This window comes from Lampris incognitus, chromosome 21 (genome assembly GCF_029633865.1).
Source record: "Lampris incognitus isolate fLamInc1 chromosome 21, fLamInc1.hap2, whole genome shotgun sequence".
In the NCBI taxonomy this organism is placed as follows: Eukaryota; Metazoa; Chordata; class Actinopteri; order Lampriformes; family Lampridae; genus Lampris; species Lampris incognitus.
Window position 1 is genome coordinate 23,258,342 of NC_079231.1, and position 20,745 is coordinate 23,279,086.

The 20,745-nt window shown below is 48.3% G+C and overlaps 1 protein-coding gene across 1 annotated transcript in view; it reads right to left on the minus strand.

Annotated features, from left to right (window-relative positions):
* Nucleotides 1-20,745, minus strand: part of bin1b (bridging integrator 1b) — a 43,378-nt gene that overhangs the window by 3,485 nt on the left and 19,148 nt on the right. The window contains exons 5-11 of the mRNA XM_056301337.1: nucleotides 18,168-18,263; nucleotides 17,149-17,256; nucleotides 13,205-13,290; nucleotides 12,011-12,086; nucleotides 10,916-10,971; nucleotides 9,776-9,820; nucleotides 7,910-7,952 (exon numbers count right to left, since the gene is read on the minus strand). Coding sequence (XP_056157312.1) covers nucleotides 7,910-7,952; nucleotides 9,776-9,820; nucleotides 10,916-10,971; nucleotides 12,011-12,086; nucleotides 13,205-13,290; nucleotides 17,149-17,256; nucleotides 18,168-18,263 — 510 coding nt within the window. The remainder of the gene's footprint in view (nucleotides 1-7,909; nucleotides 7,953-9,775; nucleotides 9,821-10,915; nucleotides 10,972-12,010; nucleotides 12,087-13,204; nucleotides 13,291-17,148; nucleotides 17,257-18,167; nucleotides 18,264-20,745) is intronic.

Sequence of the window (20,745 nt, forward strand, 5' to 3'; positions counted from 1 at the left end):
AGTGAAGTTAGAGTGAAGTGAAGTAAGAGTAAAGTGGAGCTAGAGTAAAGTGAAGCAAGAGTAAAGTGAGGTTAGAGTAAAGTGAAGTTAAAGTGAAGTTAGAGTAAAATGAAGTGAAGGTTTTCTTTCCTCTACAACATAACCCATAACATCTCTTGAGCCTGGCTCTCATACAACCCTTGTGCGTATTCATGTCCACTTGCAGCTACCTGCTGGGCAGCAGAAACACATGCCTGTGTAAACCAGCGACCCTCTTGCTGAGCCACTTCCACAAGAAAATGGAAAGTGAAATTTTATCATAAGGGGAATAACTGTTACCCAGCAGCCCCAGCCAGTCTGCACAGGCTCACTAAAACCATGCCAAGCTCACACTGCTGTCAGGAACCAGCATCAACCCTTAGTCTACTGCAAATAATGTGAACTGGAAACCAGTACTGTGAGAGTTCCAACAAACAACCTGCACACACACACAAACACACACACTTACAACACGTTGTGACTCCCCGTCCATATCTTATCTATTGGTGTGTCTCATTCTCGCTCTACAGCACCCCCTACTGTTAATCATTTGTTCGTGTATCATATGATCATTGGATGGTTTTATCCAAACTGCATCATATTTTCACCACATATACCTGAGTTAAATCAAATCCCCAACACTGGTGGTGTTAATGCTTTACTCCACCACGGGGGAGCCTGTTTGCCCACAACTCCCAGTAGCCCCTGAGGTGGCTTTAGGAGCCCCCCCCCCTTCCATCTCCACCATCTCTACCTGGGGCTCTCCATCACTGCCGCAGCTGCCCTGTTCCTCTTGGCCGCCACCGTGGCCACCACCGTCGTCATCCCAGTCGGGCGTATGGGCGTATGACTGCATGGTGGAGGCAGTGTTGTCGTTCCAGTCCCCCTGTTGGTCAGGAGTGTCTGGGCTGTCCCAGCTGGCCTGCGTGATGTCCTGAGAGGGTGACGTGACACCTTCGTCATCCCAACCACCGTGGGCCACCGGCAGGTACTGGTCGTCGTATGGCTGGGGCTCTTGTGCTGCGGGGGTCTGCTCTGACTACCAGGTCAGGGGTCAAGGGTCAGGGAGACAACATCGGGGTTTAGGTGGACCGAAGGGCAGGTGGAGATGGATGGAGGGGAAGGTGGGATTTTTTGACACGGTGCCAGAGGAGCATGTGGGTTGAGGGGGGTGGTACATGTGTTTGTTAGTTTTGTTGTGTTTGGCTGATACACTAAAAAGTCCTAGCGGAGGCTCCAGCAGATCATTTGCTTATTGTGTGGGCACCCCTTATTTACTATTTAATGTGTAATTTAAATATTTCCATTCTCAAGTTCATTAAGTGCTAAAAAAATGTTGTATGCTACTTTAAAAAAAAAATTTCTTATTTTATTTTGTTATTTTTTAGCATTTTTATTTTACGTTTTATATCTATATATTAGATTTTATTTTTTACATTTGTTATATTTGTTATTTTATTTTGATTTTTATTATTTTATATTCTATATATATAATATAAAGATAAAATACTGTAGATATATATATTGCATTTTATTTTTATTATTATTTTTTTCTAATTACTTATTTCTTGCTGGGTATTGCTTAATTGTGTCCTTACCAAGCAACCAGTTTGAGTTCCTTTTATATTCAAACCCATTTTGTGAGGCTGCATCAGGAGCCACCGCTCAGTAAGACCAGGGACAGGACAATTTGAAAGGAATAGAAAAGTAATTTTTTCCAGTCTGTAAATACACGCTGACCAGAGAGTAGCTGCAGTTGTTTTCTGCTGTGCGTCTATTAGACGTCATATTGCTGTAACTCTTCTAATAAATGTGCAGCAATAGATTCGCCATTACAGCAGCCATGACATTCATTTCACATTTAATTGTAAATCTACATTTTTATTAGTAGCTGGTTTAACAGAACAAGGTAACGTATAGCTTTTTGTTGTTGTTGCTCTGCAACAGTTTGACATTACTTATTCTCAATCAAAAGGGTTTTACAGACACCCAGATAATTATATCATTACTGTCATTATTGTACTCATTAATGAAAGTATATATATAGAAGAATGTTCTGGCTGAGACTTGTTTGTTCTAGTCAACCCCAGCAGAATCCTTTTTTTTCCTGGTTTTCCTATTGGCTGTCCTGCTCCCATCATTCCCGCTGTGGTACCATTCAAACAGGAGTCAGGGATGAGGGAGGATCTCCACGATTTGAACAAAACCCCAAAAACATGGACAAGTGCTTACCTCCCAGGGGTCCCATGACGGTGCCTTGTGGGAGGCATGGAGAGAAAGAAGAGGCAGTGAGACCAGGGTGGAAAAAAGACCTTCACCGATCACAAGAGCTGCCACACTACAAGAGAACGTCCCTGATGGTTTACTGGAGTCCACCAGGTGATCCACCTGAACCACAGTCATCATTAACCATCTCTCTTCACACCTTTCTTCAAGATGGAACCTTAATTTGATTAAAATCTCCATTTATAAGATCTAAAATCAGAACTGGAATATGAAACTGAACATAACCCAGCCTGCTCTGGATACCAGCAGAAGATCTGAGGAGCTGAGGTGGCAAATCCAGGTCCAGAAAGTAAAACTCCTAACCATGTATTTGCTCCACCCATGTACTAAACCAACTGATTCTAATCAACCCCATTCTTCAGTTTGATAGGGCAATGAAACCGGCTGATTTAGCACACGGGTGGAGGAAATACATGGTACGGATTTATACTTTCTGGACCTGGCTTTGCCAGCTCTGCTGAGGAGTAAAGGTTGTCTGGCTCTCTGTCACTCAGCATCTCTCTTGACACAAAGAGGTGAAGTCGATCTCTCAACTGAGTCAAAACCAGTCATGTTGGTTGTTTGCACACAACAGGAATCTGAGTTAGTACACACACACACACACACACACACACACACACACACACACACACACACACACACACACACACACACACACACACACACACACACACCAGCCACTGAGTATACTCCCTGCACAGGGCTGGCTGTGTGTACATGCAGGTGTGAAGCAGCCGCTGACGTTCATGATGGTCCTCCATTAACGACCTGCATGGTGTGAGGAAGAGCTATCTGCCATTTGTTCGGCTGGACAGTTAACAGGGAGGAAGACGAGGATGGAGAGGGGTCAGTGACTTCGGACAGCGTCGGGAGGGGAAGAAGTGACGATAACATGGGAGGGTGGAAGTGAAAGTAGAAGGGTAGTGTTAGGAGCAGACAGGGTGGAGAAAGGGCGGTGCACTCACAGAGGTAGTAACTATATAGACGGAGGAGGGTGCGAGAAAAAAAATCCGGCACTCTTTTTTTCTCCCTTTGGCCCCCCCCTTTCCCCCCAATTGTACCTGGCCAATTACCCCACTCTTCCGAGCCGTCCCGGTTGCTGCTCCACCCCCTCTGCCGATCCGGGGAGGGCTGCAGACTACCACATGCCTCCTCCCATACATGTGGAGTCACCAGCTGCTTCTTTTCACCTGACAGTGAGGAGTTTCACCAGGCGGATGCAGCGCGTGAGAGGATCACACTATTCCCCCCAGTTCTCCCTCCCCCCTGAACAGGTGCCCTTACTGACCAGAGGAGGCGCTAGTGCAGCGACCAGGACACATACCCACATCCGGCTTCCCACCTGCAGACACGGCCACTTGTGTCTGTAGGGATGCCTGACCAAGCCAGAGGTAACACGGGGATTCGAACCGGCGATACAGCCAGCACTATTGACAAACGACTGAACAGTGATGATTAAACATGTTTTTCGGCTTTCATAAGCAGACCCAGATAGCAAAATTGCTGTGGCCCGGACCCGTCCCAAACCCGACACTTCATCCGGCCCACATACCGCATGGAATGAAGGCACTTGGGCAGTCTGCTCCTGTTTGCCCGATCTGGGCCAGAACCAAGCCATAGCAATGCCGCATATGCCACATATTTGCCAAAGATGGCCCATATTTGTTTTGTGATATTTGGGCCATATTCACCATTAACCACACGGGCCACTTCAGGGCCACATCCAGATTACATGTTGCGAGAGCACCGCACCTTTGCCAGAAAAGGCCCACATTTGATTTGGCATATTTGGGCCATATTTGCTGTTATACATGTCGGCCACTTCAGGCAAACATCCATTTTGTCAGGACCAGAAGAAGACCATTCTTGCCGCATCACAGCCTGAAGTGGCCCACATCCGGATGCTATCTGGGGCAGCATTGTCAAAGACTGAAGAAGAAGAAGAAGATGCAGGCTTAATGCGGCTTCTGAGAGGAGAGGGGGTAACCCCCAGGGGGCAGACGGGAGTAAGAAGTGGGTTAGAGCTGCTCTGACCTGTGGGGCCGTAGTGGAAAAGGCCCCTTCGGGGTCGGACGCCACCACCTCGGCCTCGTACGAGTCCTCCTGTCTGCAGTCCGGAGACGGCGTGAGTCTGGGTGGAGGGCGGTTGGGTGGTGCACCATGCTTCTGGATGGATGATGAAGAGGAGTCGGGAGTACAAACCACACACACATGCAAGCACGCACGAGTGGTCGCAGGGAGGACACACACAACACACAGGGTTAGTAAAAACACCACAGCTCACCAGATATCTAGCTGTTCCATTATGCCTGTTCTAATTTAATCACTTCTATCATCCCCGCCAAAACTACCCACCGAACTCTTCTCCCTTGGCCTCAACCCCTCCCTCTGTAACTGGACCCTGGACTTCCTGACCAACAGACCTCAGTCTGTTAGGTTAGGTGACCACTCCTCCTCCACCCTGACCCTCAGCACAGGTGCCCCTCAAGGCTGTGTTCTGAGCCCCCTCATTTTCTCCCTCTTTACCCACGACTGCCTGCCAACTCACCCCTCAAATGTAATAGTTAAGTTTGCAGATGACACCACAGTCATTGGCCGTATCACCAACAATGACGAGACGGCCTACAGAGACGAGATTCAGCACCTCACATCATGGTGTACTACCAACAATCTTGTCCTCAATGTGCAGAAGACGAAGGAGCTGATTGTGGACTTCAGGAAGTCTAGAAGCTGCAGCCACTCCCCCATACACATCAATGGGGTGGAAGTGGAGCGTGTTTCCAGCTTTAAATTCCTTGGAGTCCACATCAGCGAGGAAATCTCCTGGACATCGAACAACCAGGCCCTTGTGAAAAGAGGCCCAAGGATGCCTGCATTTCCTGAGGAGGCTGAGGAGCACCCGTCTATCCCCCAAAATTCTTACCAACTTCTACCACTGCACCATAGAGAGCATCCTGACCAGCTGCATCTCAGTGTGGTACGGCAACTGCACCTCAGTAGACCAGAAAGCTCTGCAGCGGGTCGTCAAGGCAGCCCAGCACATCACCGGTACCCAGCTCCCAGCCATAAAAGACATTTATCACAAACGCTGCCTTCGAAGGGGTCTGAGCATCAGCAGAGATCCCACCCACCCCAACCATGGACTTTCCCCCCCCCCCTGCGCTCTGGGAGGCGCTACAGGAGCCTCAGAGCCCACACTACCAGGCTCAAAAACAGCTTCTTTCCCCAAGCTGTTGCCCACCTGAACCTGCCTACCTACTGAATGTCTGTAGATATTTTTAATATTTTGTACTCTTGCTGTCTTTTAACTTATTTTTAGCTTTTCATCTTCATGTGTGTATATCTTATACTGTGTTTGCTGTGTTTGTCTGTGTCTGTCTTGCACTGTTTGGTGAAGCCACAGCCCTCATTTCATTTTTAACATGTGCCTGCCCATTGTTTTTAATGACAATAAACTGAAATGAATTGAATTGAACTTTGATGCGTCATTCTGTATGATTATTCTTTAGTTTTTTTTAAAAGTTTTTTTTAACTTATTCTGCATTTTTCTTCTTTTCTGATTACTACCTTGTTATCTGTGCATTTTTACTTCATGCAAAGCTCACTGCATCTTAATGTACAATATTCATCCATCCATCCATCCATCAATCCATCCATCAATCCATCCATTATCCAGCTCAAGGGGATGCTGGAGCCTATCCCAGCAGTCATTAGGTGGCAGAAGGGGTGACACCCTGGACAGGCTGCCAGGCCATCTCTCTCACACACACACACACACACACACACACACACACACATACACACCTAAGGACAATTTAGTACGGCCGATTAACCTGACCTACATGTCTTTGGACGTGGCGCAGTGGTTAGCATGGTCGCCTCACAGCAAGAAGGTCCTGGGTTCGAGCCCTGGGGTAGTCCAACCTTGGGGGTCGTCCCGGGTCGTCCTCTGTGTGGAGTTTGCATGTTCTCTGTCTGTCTCCGCTGCGTGAATGTATACTTTCAATCTCAGCCAACCTGACCTACATGTCTCTGGACTATGGGAGGAAACCCACGCAGACACGGGGAGAACATGCAAACTCCACACAGAGGATGACCCGGGACGACCCCCAAGGTTGGACTACCCTGGGGCTCGAACCCAGGACCTTCTCACTGTGAGGCGACTGCGCTAACCACTGCGCCACCGTGCCGCCTCTTAATCTCCAAAATGTTCTGTATAAATAAAGTTTGATTGATAGATTTTTTTTCCCATTCCAGGAGCTTATTAGAGGGCTGCTTGTTTCACCTCCAACTTGGAATACCACCCCACCCCCCCCACCCCCCACACACACACACTGTAGCTGCTATCAGAGAATGTGTGCGTGTGTGTGTGTGTGTGCGTGTGGGTGTGTGTGGGTGGGTGTGTGTGTGTGTGTGTGTGTGTGTGTGGGTGTCTCAGAGCTAAAATGAGCTCATACACTCCCAGAAAATACTCAAACTACAAATGAAAACAAGAAGACGTTTCTTTCCCCACATTAATGAATGTGTCTTGGATGAAATCCTAAGCGTCCAACATTTTTCTACCCGATGCATCGGCCCAAAAAAAACTTTACGATAAAAAAGATAAAAACAGCTACTCACAAAGACGGTTTAAAGTACTGAAAAAGTCAACATGACCACTTTAGTGTCCAAATCCTCCTGAAGTGTCTCCTGATCGAGTGTTGAGCAGCAGAAACAAGTCAACTTGATCAAATAACAAGGAATAGTAATAATAATAATAATAACAAGAGTAATTAGAATAGTAATAATAACAAATAAAGTGTTCCTGATTCTGAGTCTTCTAGTTTTGGTTCAAGCTTGCTTTTGATTCTAATGTGCATTATTCACCTGAACCTGTTTTGTGTCTACTGTGGAAGTCCCTCCAACTAAAACAAAAGCTTACAGATGTGCAAGGGTTGCAATATGTACAGTACAGACCAAAAGAGCAGAGAGCAGAAAGAGTGTGAGGATTATGGTTCATATTAGAACCAGAACAGGTCCAAAGGATGAGGACTCTGATGGAGGAAACCTTAAGTTCCTAAGTTTCCATGTGTAGTAAGTTTAAACACATCCTCAGATGCACTTCCAAGGTGGTGTGAGAAGGACTGGCGGTCACACAGCTTCAGCCGGCCTACACAACACACACACACACACACACACACACACACACACACACACACACACACACACACACACACAGAGCAAGACCCACACACACACAGGCCAGCTCCTGTCTGCAGGATTTATGTTTCAGTCTGAGCAACAGCCACACACGTTGCTCCTGCAAACACTTCTACCAGCAGCTTGTTCAACTGCAGATCCTCCTCCTCCGTATTCTTCTTCTGTGTTTTACATTGTAGTTTCTGTGTGATACTACAGCCTACTACATACTACAGTCTACTACATACTACAGCCTACTACATACTGCAGTCTACTACATACTACAGTCTACTACATACTACAGCCTACTACATACTACAGTCTACTACATACTACAGTCTACTACATACTACAGTCTACTACATACTACAGTCACGTAACAACAGCAGCACTTTAACTTCCAGCGTGTCTTAACGGTGAACTTTACCTTTGGTGACGAGTCAGCAGCTGCACTGTGATTGGCTCCCTCACTGAGAGAGAGACAGAGACAGCGAGAGAGAGAGAGAGAGAGACAGAGAGAGAGAGACAGAGAGAAAGAGACAGCGAGTGAGAGAGAGACAGAGAGCGAGAGAGAGACAGCGAGAGAGAGAGAGACAGAGAGAAAGAGACAGAGAGAGAGTGAGAGAGAGACAGCGAGAGACAGACAGACAGCACGATAGCGGGAGAGACAGAGAGAGAGAGAGAGACAGAGAGAAAGAGACAGAGAGAGAGAGAGAGAGAGACAGCGAGAGACAGACAGACAGCACGACAGCGGGAGAGACAGAGAGAGAGACAGAGAGAGAGACAGAGAGAGAGAGAGAGACAGCGAGAGAGAGAGAGACAGAGAGAAAGAGACAGAGAGAGAGACAGAGAGAGAGACAGAGAGAGAGACAGAGAGAGAGAGAGAGAGAGACAGCGAGAGAGAGAGAGACAGAGAGAAAGAGACAGAGAGAGAGTGAGAGAGAGACAGCGAGAGACAGACAGACAGCACGACAGCGGGAGAGACAGAGAGAGAGACAGAGACAGCGAGAGAGAGAGAGAGAGAGAGACAGACAGAGAGAAAGAGACAGCGAGTGAGAGAGAGACAGAGAGCGAGAGAGAGACAGCGAGAGAGAGAGAGACAGAGAGAAAGAGACAGCGAGTGAGAGAGAGACAGAGACAGCGAGACAGAGAGAAAGAGACAGCGAGTGAGAGAGAGACAGAGAGCGAGAGAGAGACAGCGAGAGAGAGAGAGAGACAGAGAGAAAGAGACAGCGAGTGAGAGAGAGACAGAGAGCGAGAGAGAGAGCGAGAGAGAGAGACAGAGAGAAAGAGACAGCGAGTGAGAGAGAGACAGAGAGCGAGAGAGAGACAGCGAGAGAGAGAGAGAGACAGAGAGAAAGAGACAGCGAGTGAGAGAGAGACAGAGAGCGAGAGAGAGACAGAGAGCGAGAGAGAGAGACAAAGAGAAAGAGACAGCGAGTGAGAGAGAGACAGAGAGCGAGAGAGAGACAGCGAGAGAGAGAGAGAGAGAGACAGAGAGAAAGAGACAGCGAGTGAGAGAGAGACAGAGAGCGAGAGAGAGACAGCGAGAGAGAGAGAGAGACAGAGAGAAAGAGACAGCGAGTGAGAGAGAGACAGAGAGCGAGAGAGAGAGACAGACGGCGAGACAGCGGGAGAGACAGAGCGAGAGAGACAGCGAGAGAAAGAGACAGAGTGAGAGAGCAAAAGGGAGTAAAAGGAGAGAAGAGTAAAATAACTGAAACATGTCACGTGTATAATACTGCATTCTCGCCACAAGAGGGCAGCACAGCGCATCAAATAAACGCGTCTCAATATGCAAGTCAACTAAATGCAAATGAAGAAGAATGCAGTAAACCACAACCCAAAAGCTCACTGACACACGGCAGGCATGCATACAGCAAACCTACAGCCACACATCAACGCCACTCAAAGCAAACCATGCATGTGATGAAATGGCACACAGCACTGGCAAGTATATGATAAGACAAACAAACAAACAAACAAACAAACAAACAACAACAACATAAAAACTGAGAGGAAACAGGAAGTCAATCTGAAAGACAAACAACAGCTGCTGGTATCAAAGGGGGTTAGCCTGCTCGTTCAAGGCGGATGAGTTAGTAACGCTCTCTGCTGCCTTAATGATAACTGCCAACATGCCCTGGAGCAAGGCATTCGATACTGGTTGCTCCAGTGAAGCCACTCCGGCTTCCGCTGGCAGCTCTCAGGCACAGATAGCCAGGCTGTTGTCCAAAGTAAAAACCCATGCACACCGGGGCAACACCTCCTGAATTCAGGAAGCGGGTTTTACCTCTTCTCAGGGTCTCCTGTCGCGCCTGCTGCTTTACCTCCCTTTCTGCAGTAGGGGGCGATGTGACACACGATGACATGGTGTTAAACCTCTGAAGTTTGTTTTATCTTCTGAGATTGCCCGTAAGTTTCTACTTCTAATGTAGTATATACTTCTAATGTGTTTCATAGAAGAAGACTATGTCCAAGTGTGAGTACTACTCCACGTTTACTTGCTAAAATACATCTTCAGCCCAGATTTCATATCTACTATTTGCCTACACTGCATAGAGGAGAGTGGGACCACTTCCCAAAGTTTTCATTACTTGTTTGGGGGGGGGGGATTCCCCCCCTTTTCTCCCCAATTGTACTCGGCCAATTACCCCATTCTGAGTCGTCCCGGTCTCTGCTCCACCCCCTCTGCCGATCCGGGGAGGGCTGCAGACTACCACATGCCTCCTCCCATACATGTGGAGTCACCAGCTGCTTCTTTTCACCTGACAGTGAGGAGTTTCAACGGGGGGATGTAGCACGTGGGAGGATCACGCTATTCCCCCCATTTACCCCCCCTGAACAGATGCCCCGACCGACCAGAGGAGGTGCTAGTGCAGCGACCAGGACACATACCCACATCCGGCTTCTCACCCGCAAACACGGCCGATTGTGTCTGTAGGGACGCCCGACCAAGCCGGAGGTAACACAGGGATTCAAACTGGCGATCCCTGTGTTGGTAGGCAACAGAATAGACTGCCATGCCACTCTGACACCCAGGATTATGGTCTTTGTGTGTGCTGGTATACCTGGCTACTTAACAGATCCCAACCGATTCTTGTTCTTCTGAAATTAGTGAACACGAGAGGGCTTATTGTCTTGCTCAAAGGTACTCTGCTGAGACTGAGACTGGACCCGAGGCTTTTGTTTCTGGGGTGGTCTCTCCAAGTGCTAGACTCTCATATCTAATCCCAAGCTGCTGCTGCTCTCATCCTTACTACTGGTTTGATGCCAGGTAGGCGGTCTGAAACCAAAGCCTGCCGTACACCTGCTCCCGTAGGTCGGTCTAGAGAGGAACACCACCCGCATGACTGAACGCCACCCGCATGACTGAACACCGCCCACATGACTGAACACCACCACAACTGATGTGTGGTCATGTGCTACTCACTTGGCCAGTCGCTGCTCGTCCAGTTTGGTCATGACGTCGTTTAGGTTCTGAGTGAGCTGAGGACAAAACGGGAGGACTTAGGTCAGTTTAGACTGTAACACACACACACACACACACACACACACGCACACACACACACACACACAAAATATCCCCCTATACTTGTGGGGACCCCTCACTGACTACATTCATTCCCCAGCCCTTAACCCTAACCTTAACCATCATAACTACATGCCTACCCTTAACCTTACCCTGACCTTAACCTTAACCCTGACCTTAACCCTTACCCTGACCTTAACCTTAACCCTGACCTTAACCCTTACCCTGACCTTAACCCTTACCCTGACCTTAATCTTAACCCTTACCCTGACCTTAACCTTAACCCTGACCTTAACCCTAACCCTGACCTTAACCCTTACCCTGACCTTAACCCTGACCTTAACCCTTACCCTGACCTTAACCCTAACCCTGACCTTAACCCTTACCCTGACCTTAACCCTTACCCTTACCCTGACCTTAACCTAATCCTAATCCTAATTCTAACCTTAAACCCTAAACCCAAGTCTGTCCATCCATCCGTCCATTATCCGAACCGCTTATCCTGCTCTCAGGGCCGCGGGGATGCTGGAGCCTATCCCAGCAGTCATTGGGCAGCAGGCGGGGACACACCCTGGACAGGCCACCGGGCCATCACACAACCCCCCCCCCCCACACACACACACACCTAGGGACAATGTAGTACGGCCGAGTCACCTGACCTACATGTCGTTGGACTGTGGGAGGAAACCGGAGCCCCCGGAGGAAACCCACACAGACACGGGGAGAACATGCAGACTCCACACAGAGGATGACCCAGGACGAGGCCAAAGGTTGGACTAGCCCGGGGTTCAAACCCAGGACCTTCTTGCTGTGAGGCGACTGCGCTAACCACTGCGTCACTGTGCCGCCCTAAAACCAAGGCCTAACCCCAAAATAGACCCTTTTCCTCATGGGGACCCATAAAATGTCCCCATTAGGATAGAAAAATCTGACACACACACACACACACACACACACGCACACACACACACACGCACACACACACACAGTGCTCACCTTGCCCATCTCTCTGTGGAACTTCTCCTGGTATCTTGCCATGTTTTGGAATGTGTTAACATACAAGCCAACACGACTGCACACATGGAGACACACACACACACACACACACACACACACACACACACACACACACACACACATGGAAAGACACAGTGTGACTGAGAGTTTGAAAAGAAATTGCTCAAATTGAACAAAACTATATGACTGAAGTTTGAGAGGTGAATTAAACCTGACAGAACAACAACTTAGCAGGTGTGGGGAACAAGGGCACGTGTGCAACAAGCCTCCTGACAACACGGTTCCTCCTACAGTGACTGCAAAGCACAATTAGCTCCATGATACTGAAATATAACCAAGAACATGACGGCTTTCAGGAGGAAAAATTAACCTTTTAACTTTCCCCAGTCTTTTTCCCCCTCCCCAGTTGTATCTGGCCAGTTACCCCACTCTTCCGAGCCGTCCCGGTCTCTGCTCCACCCCCTCTGCTGATCCGGGGAGGGCTGCAGACTACCACAAGCCTCCTCCATTACATGTGGAGTCACCAGCCGCTTCTTTTCACCTGACAGTGAGGAGTTTACCCAGGGGGACGTAGCGTGTGGGAGGATCACACTAGTCCCCCCCCCCGAACAGGCACCCCGACCGACCAAAGGAGGCGCTAGTGCAGCGACCAGGACACATCCCGACATCCGGCTTCCCACTCGCAGACACGACCAATTGTGTGTGTAGGGACGCCCGACCAAGCCGGAGGTAACACGGGGATTCGAACTGGCGATCCCCGTGTTGGTAGACAACAGAATAGACCGCCATGCTACCTGGACGCGTGGTTATCCATGGCAAATCTTGCAGGCATCGCGAAAAATATGCCATTGCAAAGCTCAGCGAGCAGGAAACTGGCATGACCACTGCAGCAGAACCCAGAAGTTAGTTGGACTACAGTTCTGCACAGAGCCGAGGTTGCCAGGCAACGGACTAAACCGCTACGCCACCCGCACGCCCGGGGCACTCGGTTTTAATATATTAGCCAGGTACAGTAATAATGGTGTACAGAGAAGCGTGCCTGAGACCGTGTTTTGTTCTCTTCCTCAACATATGAATGTAAAGCAGTCTGGGGTGAAGGACTACGTAGATTTGTCAAGGTGGTACAAGTCCCCGTGTGTGTCTGAGGAGGAAAACTGCCGCACATAATGTTACCTGTCCCACAACACTGGGAGCTCATCCTGCAGCTCCACGTTCAGCTCCTCAAAAACCTTCTGAGCCCTGCCCAGCTCCTCCTCTGCCTGGTCACCACCATGACAGACAGACAGACAGACACAAGCAGCGGCAGAGACATACGAAGGTACAGACAGGGAGACAGACATACCACAAGTTAGAGATGTTGAAAGACGCAGACACTGAGTGTTTTTCCAAAATGGGTACATAGCATATTGAAGAAAAAAAAAAAACATCAAAAGTAAACAGCTCACGACAGAGCGGCCCGGACATGTTATCGGTTTGTAGCACAAACAACCGCATGATGGCAGATGGTTCACACACCATTATACGTAGTGTCCCTTCTGAATAACCTAACGGCACACCCAGACGCTGAGGACGCACAAGCCAGTGCATTCTTAGTGCCGGTCCCAGGCCCGGATAAATGAGGAGGGGGGTATGTCAGGAAGGGCAGCTAGCGTAAAACCTTTTCTAAAATCAAATACGCAGATCATAAATCAGATTTCCAAACCAGATCCTTTGAGGCCCGGGTTACCAACGACCACCACCGGTGCTGCCGGCCAGCAGGGTGCCGGTGGAAACTATGCTACTGTTGGGTGAAGGAGAAGGAGAGGGGGAAGGAGAGGGGGAAGGCATGTCCAGAGGCAGTGGGAGAGGAGGAAGGGTAGGAGTGTGGAGGTGAGAGTCAGAACTTTGAATGTTGGCACTATGACTGGTAAAGGGAGAGAGCTGGCTGATATGATGGAGAGAAGGAAGGGAGATATACTGTGTGTGCAAGAGACCAGGTGGAAGGGGAGTAAGGCCAGGAGTATCAGAGGTGGGTTCAAACTCTTCTACCATGGTGTGAATGGGAGGAGTAATGGGGTAGGGGTAATTCTGAAAGAAGAGTATATCAAGAGCGTGCTGGAGGTGAAGAGAGTGTCAGACAGAGTGATGAGTATGAAGCTGGAAATCGAAGGTGTGTTGCTGAATGTTATCAGCACATATGCCCCGCAAGTTGGGTGTGAGATGGAAGAGAAGAAGAATTCTGGAGTGAGTTGGATGAAGTGGTGGAGAGGGTACCCAAGGAGGAGAGAGTAGTGATTGGAGCAGACTTCAATGGACATGTTGGTGAAGGGAACAGAGGTGATGAGGAGGTGATGGGTAGGTATGGTATCAAGACGAGGAATGTGGAAGGACAGATGGTGGTGGATTTTGTGAAAAGGATGGAAATGGCTGTGGTGAATACATATTTCAAGAAGAGGGAGGAACACAGGGTGACGTACAAGAGTGGAGGAAAGTGCACACAGGTGGACTATATCTTATGCAGGAGGTGCGATCTGAAAGAGATTGGAGACTGCAAGGTGATGACAGGGGAGAACGTAGCTAGGCAGCATCGGATGGTGGTCTGTAGGATGACTTGGGAGACCAAGAAGAGGAAGGGAGTGAAGGCAGAGCCAAATGGTGGAAGCTGAAGAAGGAAGACTGCTGTGTGGAGTTCAGGGAGGATTTCTTGTCTCATCTCGTGTGTGTGTGAATAGTGTGATGTGAGTCTCCCCTGTGTGCATGTGTAGTCTGTCCTCCTGTCAGGTCTACATGGTGATGGTGGTCGACAACGGTAGCGCTGTCCCATACATTCCACATATCTTCCTGTACCTGTTGTGTAAAGGTCAGTACTTCTCCTAGTTTGGTGAGCATGGGGCCTGTCAGTGTTCGTTTAACCTCGTGAGCGGTTGAAAACACTGTCCGCAAGTTCACCATGCTTTCAATATGAACACGGGAAGGAAAATTTTTTTTAATGAACAATGGTCAAGACAATGGCTGTTGTAGCTGCCCAATCAGCCCCTGGTGGCTTCGGTCGGCGAGGACAGCCAGCTGTGAGAATCGGCCTGATTCTCGCCATGTGTACTGCTGCCTTCTCCCCAGATAGAATCCGTGTTTCACACCGAGTTAAATCCCCTACTGATGTTGTTCTACGAGTCAAATGCCGTCTCATAGTAGCACTCTTCTTCTACTTCTTTCAACTTGTTCCGTTTTTCAGGGGTCACCACAGCGGGTTTTATAGTTTCCATCGCTACCCTGTGAGGGCACAGCACCAATGGCGGATGTTGTTAACCCGGGCCTTGACCGATCCGGTATGGAGCCTCGACCGATCCCGTATGGAGCCTCGACTGATCCCGTATGGAGCCTCGACCGATCTCGTATGGAGCCGTGACTGATCCCGTATGGAGCCTCGACCGATCCCGTATGGAGCCGTGACCGATCCCGTATGGAGCCCTGACTGATCTGGTATGGTCTCGTCAATCCGAATAATGATTTGGCAAAATTTTTATGTCGGACGGCAGCACTCTTATGAATTTTAATTTACTTGCCAGGGCAACGTTTCTAATAAAATGGCTGGTTGGGCCACTGTATTGGCAAGTCGTGGTCACATTCTTGTCAGCATCTTGTTCACAATAGCTGTTTTGTGGTTAAATTGCTGCTTCAAAATGTAGATGTCCACTATCAAAAATGATGTTTAACTCTTGGTTGTTTTTCCAATCAGAACCTTTTTGAGGCAATTTCAACTTTGTTAGAAGTGGGCTTGGGGGCAGTGAACCATCCGCCATCTTGTGACGGCTGTATGTTACTACAAAATGATGTCAGACTGGGCTGCTCAATGAAAGGAGACGTAAAAACATTTTCGGCGCAAACCTTGGAAAAAGACAGGGGACAAAAAAAGAGTGCCAATTCAAGTGCAACTTTAATATTTAGCAAAAAAAAGAAGAAGAAAAAAACTTGCAGCAGGTACATTAGTAAACATTGCATGGCCAGAGCATGAAGAGGTGAAGTGAGCAGGGCCGCTGACCAGGGAGCTACTAGATGTGTTAGCATGTCACCTGGTTATAGGAGAGGCTAGTCTGGGCCACCTGGTGAGCAGAGATCAACCCCTGGGCCCAGCTGGGGGCAGCCTTCTCCAGCAGGGCTGCGGGCTAGTCATGCACACCACCATGCAGGGAAGAGAGACATGTACGATATACATAGAGAGAGAGAGAGAGAGAGAGAGAGAGAGAGAGAGAGAGAGAGAGAGAGAGAGAGAGAGAGAGAGAGAGAGAGAGAGAGAGAGAGAGCGAGGGAGAGAGCGAGAGACGCAGAGAGCCAGACAGATGCAGAGAGAGACAGATGCAGAGAGAGAGACAGATGCAGACAGACATACAGACAGACAGACAGATGCACACAGAGAGAGACAGATGCAGAGACAGAGAGACAGAAAGACACAGACAGATGCAGAGAGCCAGACAGATGCAGAGAGAGACAGATGCAGAGAGAGAGACAGATGCAGACAGACATACAGACAGACAGATGCACAGAGAGAGAGAGACAGATGCAGAGACAGAGACAGAGACAGAAAGACACAGACAGATGCAGAGAGACAGACAGAGAGATGCAGAGACAGACAGACAGATGCAGGGTCAGAGACAGATGCAGAGAGACAAACAGACAGACAGACATGCAAATTTTGAAAAAGACCAAAGTCATGAAGGATATGACAAGAGCCAAAGGAGATGTTGAGGGCAGAAGAGAGAGCGAAAGAAAGGAAGAAAGAAGGAAGGAAGAAAGGAAGTAAATAAGAAAGAAAGGACGTAACAAGAAAGAAAGACAGAAAGAAAGAAAGGACGAAAGAGTGTAAGAAAGTAAGAAAGTAAGGAAGAAAGAAAGGATAATAAGGTAAGGAAAAGCAGAGAATACGAGGTGTAAAAAGTGGTCAGATGAGAACAGGTCAAGGCAACACGCTTGTTAATGTAGCTGCTGAGACGAGGCCGTGAGAGAAGGTGACGCTCTGAGGCCTGTTATGATCAGTATCGCAGAGCTTAATGTGAGACACGAGGTACTGCTTAAATACCATGGCAACGCCCTTATCCATACACCAGTAGACCAAACACACATACACACACACACACACTTACTTTGGCAATCTTGGCCTCATCCTTCTTCTTGCCCTTCTGCAGGGCAGCGAAGTGATGCCTGGCGCTGTCAAAGTCCACCATCTTCCTGTCTCGCTTTGCTATGCGGGCCTGAGGGGGGAGGTTGGTTCAGGTGAAGTCGTAAAGTGCAGATGAATGAGAACGTACGTGCAGGCGAAGGGGATCGATTTTTTCCCCTGAATTTTGCACGTCTAAAATAAACAACAGAACAAGTTATTTCATACTTCACAGTTCTGACAGAACATGACATGGACCGTCTACCATCTGACAGAACCGGCACTTCCATCCATCCATTATGCAAGCCGCTCACACGGGGATGCTGGAGCCTGTCCCAGCAGTCATGGGGCGGCAGGCGGGGAGACACCCTGGACAGGTCGCCAGGCCATCACAGGGCCCACACACACACACATTCACACCTAGCGCCAATTTAGTACGGCTGATTCACCTGACCTACATGTCTTTGATTCACCTGACCTACATGTCTTTGATTCACCTGACCTACATGTCTTTGATTCACCTGACCTACATGTCTTTGATTCACCTGACCTACATGTCTTTGATTCACCTGACCTACATGTCTTTGATTCACCTGACCTACATGTCTTTGATTCACCTGACCTACATGTCTTTGATTCACCTGACCTACATGTCTTTGGACTGTGGGAGGAAACCTGAGCCCCCGGAGGAAACCCATGCAGATACAGGGAGAACATGCAAACTACACACAGAGGATGACCCGGGACGACCCCCAAGGTTGGACTACCCCGGAGCTCGAACCCAGGACCTCTTGCTGTGAGGCGACCGCGCTAACCACTGCGCCACCGTGCCGCCCAGAACTGGCACTTGCTTTTACAAAACGAGTGATTGCACTTCTTAAAAGGCTTTTGGCCGCCTTGACCGACAAAATGATGACTACTTCACAGTGAATGATGATCCTTGGGCCATGCTGCTTTCAGAGAGGGGATATAAGTTTTTAACACACAACACACAGGCATACGGACCTTGATTTCAGGAAACTGGGCCAGGTACGAGTCCATGGAAGTCAAAGAATTTTCTGAGATCTTTTGACTGTAGTCTGTCCAAAGCATGTCTGTGTCCTGCAAGATGCACATGTGCAGTTTCAACAATCACATCTTCTGTTTTGTTCTTGTTTTGTATGTGGAGTGTAGTACTCACAGGAAGCTAAGCCATCTGTGTCTACTGTTAAACTCAGCCTCGTTCAGCAGCAGCATCTTAACAGTCATGTGCATTTAGAGTTGGACAAGTCGTCCAATGCTAAATTCACTTTAAAGTGGGACCAAGTCCTTTTTTTCGAAGTCCCGAGTCAAGTACCAAGTCCCAAGTCCTTAACTTTGAGTTTACCGTCCTATACAAGTCATTATGTGCTTTTTATCTTTGGGTTTGGAGAAGGCGTCAAGTCCTTCAAGTCAAAAGGCTCAAGTCCAAGTCAAGTTACGAGTCACGGGTGTTAAAGTCAACGCCATGTTGCGAGACTTTTCAGTCTTGTTAAATCAAGTCTAAAGTCATCAAATTTGTGACTGGAGTCTGACTCGAGTCCAAACCTCTGGTGTAAGCACTCAACAGGTTAGTAGTGACGTGAGGTTTCAGTGGTTCTGAATTTAAAATTTAGCTTGACAAGGTCACAAACCGGTTCAACAGTTATGCTGAGAAACCGTCTGGGATTTAAGGTAGGCCTGGAAAAGGAGCACATTTAAGTCTGTCTGGAATGGAGTAATCCATCCTGTAACTCTGATAGAAGACAGGAAGGAGTTCATTCCATCATTTTGAGGCCTCCTGAGGGAAGAGTCTGAAACCATAAACGACCCTTTTGAAGCAGCTATAGAAACTAGGCCCCCACCGGTAGAACAAAGACGGCGTGCAGAAGCGCTAACATGGTTTGTGGGTAAGTTGGTGGAGTTCTTTTTTTTCCCCCTTTTTCTCCCCAATTGTACTTGGCCAATTACCCCCACTCTTCCGAGCCATCCCGGTCGCCGCTCCACCTCCTCTGCCGATCCGGGGAGGGCTGCAGACTACCACATGCCTCCTCCAATACATGTGGAGTCACCAGCTGCTTCTTTTCACCTGACAGTGAGGAGTTTCACCAGGGGGATGCAGCATGTGGGAGGATCACGCTATTCCCCCCAGTTCCCCCTCCCCCCCGAACAGGCATTCCGACTGACCAGAGGAGGCGCTAGTGCAGCCACCAGGACACACCCTCATCTGGCTTCCCTCACACAGACACGGCCAATTGGGTCTGTAGGGACGCCCGACCAAGCTGGAGGTAACACGGGATTCGAACCGCCGACCCCCCTGTTGGTAGTCAACAGAATAGACCGCCACGCTACCTGGACGCCCAAGGAAACAAGATTTTTAATGGATTTCAGTAAAAAAAGAGAATGAATGGATCTCATCCATGGAAGAACGTTGACAACAGCCATGATGTAAATGCAGCTAAATGTTGACTCGTGATGACTGGTAGTTTCTTTATCAGCTCCTGTAATGGATAACCAACGGAGCACCTGAGACTTGGTTTCTGTTTTCAGAATAAATCTGGATTGTAAACGAGATTAAATTCCCGTGAATTTATGAAACCAATTTCCACGATGGCAAACAAGTAAAATGGAATATTCCTCCTTTATTAGCATTGGACTTTAGCGGATACCTAAAGTTCAGCTCGTATCAGAAACTGGTGCATCTCTATCCATGTAATGGGGCAAATTTTATCGACATGCTGTTGAGGAACCAAGTGGAATTGTATTAGTTATGTATTAATTAGTTTTCATAGCCAAACAAAGTGAGCTGGACTGGCAGTGAAGCTTTTCTCCCTCTCATATGAGTTTCACAGTGTTGACCAAAACAGGAGGAATCATTTTGTGATCGCAATGCATGATGAGTTCAAGTAAAATGGCTGCAGAAACAGCATGTCGGCGTGGTCTTTTCTGCAGACTTTCTCCTCTAGTGGTTAAATCATGATCTGAGAAAATGTATTTACGGGGACAAAAGTAGGCTGGTTTGAACGAGGCTGCAGGAAACACTAGCGTCTACAGGGTTTACCTCCAAGTTATTGTCCATCTCCTTCTCTATCATCTCCTTCAGATGGACGGATTGAAGGAGAGAAACATGCAGTTAATAAAGGAAAGCAAAAAAAAAAAGAAGGTAGACAGGAGCAGAAGAAAGGCAGTGAGAAGGTTAGAAAATCAGCTTTCAAGATTTCTGGCTCATTGTCCCACAAAACAAGGCAATTCTATGGACTCCCCTGCTGCAGATGTAAAGGGAACAATTTCAATACCAAATGATTTTTTTTTTATTTTGCTAATTTATTTTCCCTTTTCAGGTTCTGTCTTGATTATATATTGGAAGAATCTAATAGACTGGAGAAAATAATCATAATTTCACCGAACACAAAACATAGATCCTGTAATGTGGAAATCCCTTCCATCCATCCGTTATCCAAACCACTTATCCTGCTCATGGTTGCGGGGATGCTGGAGCCTATCCCAGCTGTCATTGGGTGGCAGGCTGGGAGACACCCTGGACAGGCCGCCAGGCCATCACAGGGCCCACACATACATTCACGTC